Source organism: Penaeus japonicus, unplaced genomic scaffold (genome assembly GCF_977035675.1).
Source record: "Penaeus japonicus unplaced genomic scaffold, GWHDUDI00000001_assembly GWHDUDI00000019, whole genome shotgun sequence".
NCBI lineage: Eukaryota > Metazoa > Arthropoda > Malacostraca > Decapoda > Penaeidae > Penaeus > Penaeus japonicus.
In genome coordinates, this window is record NW_028234421.1 from 3,301,969 (window position 1) to 3,311,622 (window position 9,654).

Genomic DNA, 9,654 nt, shown 5'->3' on the forward strand with positions numbered 1-9,654 from the left:
TATGTAGATACACACACAGAAACACACACGCACACACACAGATACATACACACGCATACACAAACGCACACACGCATGGGTGTAGACAAACACACACATACATACACACACACACACACACATGGATATAGACAAACAAACAAACACATACACACACATGTCTACTTGGAGAGATTTATGAAGAATTAAATTAATATAAAGAAAAATTTACTCATATTCAGTTTCTTCTTAATCTATTACATAATGTTACTTATTTTATATTGATTATATAAGTTCGTAAACAATATTTCGAAAGAAATATATCTTTTTCCAAGTTCTTTTTAAAAATCATCCACGTAGCCTTGTTTATATATTACATTCCTATCTATCTATCTATCTGTCTGTCTATCTTTTTACCTGTGCATATATCTATATATGTTTATATAGGGAGAGCGAGATTGATAAATAGTTAAATATATATAAGTAGGCAGTTAGATAAATAGACAAAAGTTTATATATAGATCGACAGATAAACAGATAGACTGATAAATAGATAGATAGATAGATAGATAGATAGATAGACAGGCATCTCTCCATGGGGAAAAATAATATTCGAAATTCTACGCTCTGTGCTCGAGACCACACGAAAAGGCAAAAAAAAAGTGTTTAAAAAAAGGATAATGCTAACTCCCGCGGTTATGCTATTTTAAAAAAGTACTCCTGTCCCTACACATGCCCTTAATTTAAAAGAGAAGAAGGAAAAGAAAAAGAAGAAGAAAAAGAAGAAGAAGAAAAAAAAAACAGATCACTTTAATATAACAAGTCAAGCAGTCCGTAATGATTACCCTTCGGACCGCATAGTAATTACGATCTCCAATGACATAATCCAAAGCACTTTATTAACTATACCAAAAAAAAAAAAAAGAAAAAAAAAGATAATATTAAAAAAGCAAAAAGATAAAACATTCCCACTTCACCTCAAGTCTCTCCTCTTGTCCCTGAAAATACCTCAGCTCCTTCAAGACTGGCCACATCTCCTTAAGAAAGACTGTAATCTATGTCCTATGAGTTGCTATTTTTCTGTCTAATCAGATACTTTCCCTCCTTGAACGATTTAAGAAAAAAAATTACAAAAAAATAAAAAATAAAAAAATCGGGGGTTGAGGGTAGGGAGTAGGGGGTAGGTGGGGTGGGAGTGGGAGGAGAGGGGGTGGAGGAGAGGGGATGGGAAGGGGTAAGGGGGGTAGGGGGTAGGGAAGAGGGAAGGAGGGGGAGGGGGAGAGAAAGATTTAAGAAAAAAAATCGGGGTTTGGGGGTAGAGGGGTTGGGGTGAGGGGTGGAGGAGAGGGGTGGGAAGGGGTAGGAGGGGGTAAGGGATAGGGGTGGGAAGGGGGGAGGGGAGAGAGAGAGAGTCTCACCAATTTTTAATCTATCGTCAGCTGTTGTCCAGGGCTCTTATCACTCTTATCCTAAGAATCGAAAATTATATCCTTGTCGCGTTCCTGATGACTTTATGACTCACTTTCAAAATGAAATTATTACGTATTACAAACTTGAACTAATCAAACAAACAAACATTAATCTATATATCGGATATGACAAGAACAGGTAAACATGATTGGCCTTTTTATTCCTTTTTTTTGCTCGGTTTCTGTGTGTGAAAGTATATTTGTTTGTTTTCTTTCTTTCAATTCTTGTTTATCTTCGGTCGACTGTCCTTGGCATTGTTATCAAGATTTTTTTTTCCTTCTTGACACCGAAAAGCAAAGCAAAAGCAAATCACGTGTTATGTATAATATGTATAGTGGATGGTTTATGCTTTCACTGTAATCTTAACTGCATTGATAAGGATATTATCTTTATCATTATCAATGCATTCATTATTATTTGTACTACTAGTAGGCGTAATCTTGTTCATTCCAAGACAACCAGCTATTTGGAGAGAGAGAGGGGGGGGGGAGGGGAGAGGGGGAGGAGAGAGAGAGAGAGAGAGAGAGAGAGAGAGAGAGAGAGAGAGAGAGAGAGAGAGAGAGAGAGAGAGAGAGAGAGAGAGAGAGAGAGAGAGAGAGAGAGAGAGAGAAGAGAGAGAGAGGAGAGAGAGAGGAGAGAGGAGAGAGAGAGAGAGAGAGAGAGAGAGAGAGGGAGAGAGAGAGAGAGAGAGAGAGAGAGAGAGAGAGAGGACAGAAATAAATAATGACAAAAAAAAAAAAAAAATACGTAAAAAAAAAAAAAAAAAAACACGACCCCCCCCTTTTTTTAGACATATTTTCCGTCTCACCAAAAAATCTCTCCCCGGTTTGCAATTCCGATAAGTCCTCAATGCCTTTTTTAAAAGATTATATTACATCTATGGCGCAGTAGTCCGTACCATCATTAATTTCCCCGATATCCGGAACCTTTGTTGAGTGATAAATCTTGCATTCGTCATCAGGGCTTTAATCAATTCATAGGCAGAGAGTAAAAAAAGAGTAACTTTAAGTATGTGACTCGAAAATTTATGAGGAGGGGGTAAGGACCAGAAGGAGGGGTATTAATAGCAGCGTTCGCAAAAGCACTTCCTGTCTGGATTCACGTTTGAAGAGCCCGCCAGATGACGTCATAGCCGGGTCGAGCTGTGATTGGCTGGATCAATCGATTGAGACGCATCCTACGACAAACTCGTGTCCCTTTATGAAAAATCGATATGGCAATCTATATAGTTATTTTCGCCGCGTTGATCGATCTCACGAAACGGCGAATCCTGTGTTAATTCGCGTTAGAGTTAATGTGTAAAGGGAAATAAAGGGTCGCCATGTCTAGGTGTTGGCGACACCTGGTGGTGCACGGGAGGCGAGGCCCCGCCCACGGAACCGCCGAAGAATAACGTGGTCTCGCGGCCGGGTCCGCTAGTCACCTCTGAGCCCGCGTCAGTGTGTGATCTCCACCCGGCTCTCCTCGTCTCGGCCCGTCCCCGCTGCCGGTGTGATTGTGAGATCTCTCTTTGGCTTTGGAAACTGTGACTGTGTACGTGTACAGCGTGTAGTAGGAGCGACACAGACATGGCCCCGCAGGCCCCCGAACAGACCAAGGCGCCGGAGCTCCTGGAGGAGGAGCAGCCGCACCACCACCACAACTTGCAAGAGCGCGAATTGAAAATAGATCTACGGAAAATTTACGCCGACCTCCGCAACCTTGACTGGTCCAAGGTGGTGTGGCGGAACGTGTCGCTGTTCGCCCTGCTGCACCTCTACAGCGTGTACGGGCTGTACCTGGCGCTGTTCTCGGTACAGTGGAAGACCATCGCCTTCAGCGTGGTGCTGTACTTCATGGCGGCGCTCGGCATCACCATGGGCGCGCACCGCCTGTGGTCGCACCGCTCCTTCAAGGCGTCGATGCCCCTCCGCATCATACTAGCCGTCTTCCAGACGATCGCCTTCCAGAACGACATCTACGAGTGGGCGCGCGACCACCGCGTCCATCACAAGTACAGCGAGACTGACGCAGACCCACACAATGCGCGTCGCGGCTTCTTCTTCTCCCACATGGGCTGGCTCATGTACCGCAAACACCCGCAGGTCATCGCCCGCGGCAAGGGCCTCGACCTGTCCGACCTGGAGAACGACAAGGTGGTCATGTTCCAGCGCAAGTTCTACCTGCCGCTGGTGGTGACGTCGTGCTTTCTGCTGCCGACGGTGATCCCGTGGTGGTACTGGGACGAGCACCTGGTCAACGCCCTCATGGTGTCGGGCTTCCTGCGCTACACCATCGTGCTGCACATCACCTGGTTCGTGAACTCGCTGGCGCACTGGGTGGGCTCCAAGCCCTACGACAAGAGCATCTACCCGTCGCAGAACCCCCTGGTGGCCTACCTGGCACTCGGCGAGGGCTGGCACAACTACCACCACGTCTTCCCCTGGGACTACCGCACCGCCGAGCTCGGGGGCCTCATCAACTACAACATCACGAGCCTCGTCATCGACTTCTGCTACAAGATCGGCCTCGCCTCCGACCTGAGGACCGTCACGCCCTCCATGATCGAGAGACGTATCCAGAGGACGGGCGACGGCACCTACCAGCCGCCCGTGGCCAAGGCGAAGTGAATGCCCGGACGCCCACTCTCGCCTCGCCGCCCCCCCACCCCACCCTCCTGCAACAAACAATGCACAACTGCACGCCCGTCGTCAGCCCAGCACCTCGACCTCCTCTCCCCCTCTCCTCTTCCCTAACCCTCTTCCTTCTCCTCTTCCTTCTCCTCTTCCTCCTCCTCCTCCTCCCCCCCGCCCGAGACAGCGCCGAAAAATGTACCCTTGCAAGTATAGCCGTTTGTAACCGAGTAATTTAGAAGTGGTATTTCAAGTTTGTACTACACACATACACACACATCTATATATATATCGTGTGGAAACAAGTGTTTATATTAGTTTTTTGGTATATAACACGTAGCAACGAAAGTGCAACCTCTTTGTAAACAAGATAGTGCAGGTACATAAAGGCCTTACTTTTGGCACCGCTGAAGAAAGAAAAGAAAAGAAGAAAGAAAAAGAAAGAAAGAAAAAACACCTTTGAAAAGAGAATTATGACGCGATTTGAGTTTTGTCATAGACATTAATTAATTATTCACGGTTTAATTTTTTTTTTTTTTTTGTTCTGTAGTAGGCCTTTTAATATGTAACCCGGAATTATTGGCTATAGGTTGATATGTGTGTTAGTTATCTATATATATATATATTTATCTGTGAGTGAGCCGCCCCGATGCTTTTGTGAGAATTGCAACCAGATTTTTGAGATGTGTCATATATATATTTTTTCTCTCTCTCTTTACCACTAATCAATGGCTTTCCTGTGAATCTTTTTTTTTTCTAAAAACAAAAGATCAAGTATAAGGTGTGTTCGCATCTGCCTTCACACGCGTTTATTAGGAAAGTTGAGGCAGAAAAGAGATAAGAGATAAGGGTGCTCATGACGAATAAGACAAACAAACAAACAAACACAAAAAAAACAAAAAAACAGAAAGTAACTCAAGAGTTCACGTGAAGAAGAATAAGAAGAATAAGAAGAAAAGGATAAGAATAAGAAAAGAAAAATCTGCAATTTGAACCAAAAAAAAGAGAGAAAGCATTTAATGAATTGCAATCTGTTATCTTGTCCCCTTTGTGTTGTGTTGTGCTGTTTACTCTGCTCGTCCAATGTGTGAGGAGTGTGTGTGTGTGTTGAAAAGAACGAAATATCATTGCGTTATGCTTGAGGTTTCTGTTATTTAGGTGGGTGTATCTCTCGAAGGGGTGTTCATCTTATTTGATGTGTATCATAGCGATTTAACGTTTGTCTTTGTCTTTGTCTGTGTGTGTCTTTTGTCTGAATTTCTCTTTCTATTTCTCTTTCTCTCTTATTCTCTCTATCTCTCTCTCTTATTTTCTTTCTCTCTCTCTTTCTTTTTCTCGCTCTCCCCATCTCCTTTTCTCCTTATTTTTTTCTCTCGTCATCATAACAATCTAAAAACATTTAAAAAAACAATCTTCCATACACAAACAACAACAACAACAACAACAACAATAATCAGGCGACCCTAAATAGCCCCTTGCTCCCAAACCTGTTGTCTTAAGCCTCCTCCCCCCCTCCCCCTCATCCCCCCTCCTCCTACCTTCTCAACCACAAGCAAAATTTTCTTAAGGTCTACCTCAAGCCTCATCAACAACCATTTCAGACTTGGCCGCAACCTCAGTCAGAACCTTCTTGAACATTTCAGTCTTTCAGGGAGAACTCTCTTGAGACCTTGCTTCTTCTTCTTTTTCTTTTTCTTCTTCTCTTTCGTCTTCTTTTTCGTGTCTTTGACGCGATAGACTTTCACTCAAAAGACGAGAGAGTCATTTTAGGGGAAAAAGTGGTCTTGTTTTTTTTCTCTCTCTCTCTCTCAATTCTTTTCGCTCTCTCTCTCTCTGTCTGTCTGTCTGTTTCTCTCTCTCTCTCTCTCTCTCTCTCTCTCTCTCTCTCTCTCTCTCTCTCTCTCTCTCTCTCTCTCTCTCTCTCTCTCTCTCTCTCGCTCTTTCTCTTTTGCCCTCGTTTTTCCTTATATTTTTCACGTTTTTTCACTATTTTGTATATATTTTTGCCTAGCGCAGGCCAGGTGTACGCTATACAGACAGATCGTAGCGTAGTGATAACATTCATTAATATTTTATTTCATTTTCTTAAAAATGAAAGAGGTTTCCTTTTTTTAAAGTAGTTTCTTTCGTATTTTATTGTATTTATTTTTTTAGAATCATATTCAAAAAGGTCTTTATTAGTATTACAAACGTATTCCCAGTTGTGAAAATGTTTGTTTTCCTTCATGTTTAAAAAAAATGAAAAAGTAGTATTTGCAATATGTTTTCAGAAAGTACTATCATCATATTTGCAATTTTCACAGTATAAGGGAAATTATATAAATATAAGTAGATGAATAATGACAATAAGATCAAGTAAATTCTATATACGAATTAAACGCCTGTTGATAGAAAGTTAACCCGAAATGAAACGCTCTAAATAACAGGTACACACACGCGCGAAATGGTCTGCTAAGCATATGCACACATATGCACGTACATGCTCTCCTGCGCGCACACAAACACACACACACACACACATGTATAAATGTAGTTGATGTTGACAGTGCATGTTACATTTCTGTTATCACGCTATCATGCAAAAATGCCTCATCAAGTAACTCTTTTCTCGCATAACACTATTTCCAAAGGTGTATTTCATATGGTAGGCCTATTGTAGCCCAGCTGACGACGTTCATTTTTGCTGAGGAAGAAAGGAAAGTTACAAATGCACATGGTCTAGGAATGCATCTTGTTGATTACTGCATTTTTTTTTTATGTACAGTCGATAATAATCTTTCATTTTATTATCATTGCTTTTTGTTGATTTGGTAGTAAGGAGTGACTCGCTGAATATATATATGTACACACACACACACACACACACACACACACACACACACACACACACACACACAAAATGTCTGTCTTGGCCTATATCTTCTATGATTAGACTATAATAATCATTTCCTTTTGTTTTTTCACTGCATCAAATGCTAGACATATTGCAGCTGCGCAGATGATTAGTCTTGAGCAGATAAGATTAACTGCAACTTGACATTGTTAATGATTGTGTTTCGTTTGTTTTTATTTTCTGAATCATTCAGTTAATTGTATAATGAATGACTCGAGAATACCATAGAGTATTAGAAACAATGTAACAAAGTTATTTATTACTCTTGATGTGAGGTTTCTGTAATCCCGAAGGGATATATATATACAAATATATGAATAGAGATATGAATATATATAAGCCTATATTTTCAGTGTACTTTTTTTTTCTTTTAAACTGTCTTGTTTTATCGACAGTTGCTTTGTCAAAGAAAATGGTTTGTGGAAATGGTTTGAAGAATCCATTTGAAGGAGAACGTTTATACTTTGGACAGGGTTTAGCCTATATTCTTTCTCTTTGTATATTTATTATCATTTTTTGAATGTCAACTTTAGAAATTTGCCGGTGATGTTCTTCATAAGCATTTTGATAAAGAGACTAATAGAGGGAATTTAGGCTGGAAGGCCCTCAAGTGACTGTCTTCACTTTAAAGCCATTTAAAGGAATTCAAATGCTGAAATATATGAGAATCAAACACATTCGCAATGTATTTTCTTATTACCTTATATCAAAAAATGTGTGAAGCCTGTGTCAGTATGTGATTTGGTTCTCTGTGGCATTTCTAAGACACACACTCTTGTGAGGATTGAAAGAAAAGAAGAAAAAAAAAAGGAATATGCAAACCAAACGGAACATTGTAATAATTTTAGATGGGATATTTGCAGCAATGAAGGACAACAAGATCGGTCTTGAGCCATTTTTTTTCAATTGACACTTTCACAAAAAAACGTACAGATACACAAACAAATACATACAAACGTATATATTATATCCAAGCATATATAAATATATATATATTCATATACACCCATATATAAACACACCTATAGATCCAAACATACATCCAGTATTCATTCGAAAGATTATGGACCAGGTCAATCGAGGATGAAATAATTATAAATTCCTTTAGATAAAAAAGCTCATAACGACCATGCTGTTTCTTCTCCCTCCAAATGTCACGCTACGTATGTAAGAATAAGTGTGCGTATGTGTGCGTTTCTAACGTGTGCTTTGAAATAAGTGTTCATTCAGTTCCTTTGTGTAGTTGTGAATCGAGGTCAAGTCAGCTCGAGTTGACCTGACTTCTCCCGCGTTTCCTCTCTCGTGGTTGACCCTCGGCTGAAAGACCTCGGGGGAGAAAGCACGGGGGATATGGCGTATGCTTTTTATATCATAGAGATTATCAGTATTCCCCCCCCACCCCCCACACCCCCTTCTTCTTCCCTCCAGAGGTGTTGATGTTTGCAATGAAAGTTCTTTGTATCGAACAACACTTTGCTGCTTGTGTAAAAAAAGATATATATATATACTTATATATATATATATATATATATATATATATATATATATATATATATATATATATATATATATATTTCCCGCTGGTTCTATTATGTGCTGTGTAATGATTTCTTCACACCCCCGACCCTCCCTCACCCCCCCGCCCCTTTTCTCTCTCTCTCCCAACGATATCTCTACTGTGTTTACTTATTCTGTAGTTCTGTTATAGGATTAAAAAAAACAAAAAAAACAAAGGAAAAAAAGCAAGAAACCTTCTGTGATACGTGCCACAATGCAAATGATTCAAAAAAGGTTAGGAAAGAGGCGAGGTACCAACGCGCTCTATATTTTTTGTTTTGTTGTCAAAAGGAGATGGTCTTAGTGATGTCTATGGTGACTGGTGCTTGCTGGCTGACCGGTGGATTGGTTGGCTAAGAGAGGAGACAATAGGTGCTTTCTGGAAGACTGGTTGATTGGTAGAAAGATAGGAGATAACCGGGGATATTGTGTCAGCAACACTGAGTCAAATTCTCATGCAAATATTTTTTTTTATTAACATATACATTGGTCATTATCTAATGTTTATCATCCTATAGAGACATTCCATTTCATGATTTTTTTATCCATATATTTGCCTGTTTTCTGTGTGGGGGTTTTGTTTGCATTCATCTTAAACTATCATCAGGGTTGGTATGTTCACGGTTTGTCGGAATTTTCTTGGGGAGGGGCGGGGGAAATATTACTCTAACACTTACAACAATAAAACATCACATCCATTATCAAACATTTATGGACCTTATACACAGATTCAAGAAAGAAACATCAAAAAGCCACAATAGTCTTCCACTTTTCTCAGGCTAAACGCCCAAACCCACCCCCCCCCCCCCCCACCCCCCCCCTCTCAAAAAATTAAAAAATCACTGTTTATATGCTGTTATTTAATATATATATTTAAAAGAAAGACAAAAAATGGAAAAGACATTTATCTCCTTTTAAATTTTGGCTTTGGAAGTGTGTGTGGTACCAGACATCAAGAAAAACCTTTTCTGAAATTTTATCACATTATTATGATATAAGAAAACCTGCCATATAAGCAAAGCAATTACATGGGAGGTTAATTATTTTATAAAAAGGGGATTCCATGATCTTTGGTGTAAAACTGTTCCTTAAGTGTACTTCAAGGACAAAATATGAGAATGAGTGGATTGATAAGAAATTCAT

At 40.3% G+C, this 9,654-nt stretch overlaps 1 protein-coding gene across 1 annotated transcript; it reads left to right on the forward strand.

Annotated features, from left to right (window-relative positions):
* Window positions 1-2,845: 2,845 nt before the first annotated feature.
* LOC122245560 (acyl-CoA Delta-9 desaturase) lies at window positions 2,846-7,631 on the forward strand. Its single transcript, XM_043003492.2, has one exon. It carries the CDS (start codon window positions 3,018-3,020, stop codon window positions 4,056-4,058), a length of 1,041 nt encoding a protein of 346 aa, XP_042859426.1. The 5' UTR covers window positions 2,846-3,017; the 3' UTR covers window positions 4,059-7,631.
* The last annotated feature ends 2,023 nt before the right edge of the window (window positions 7,632-9,654 follow it).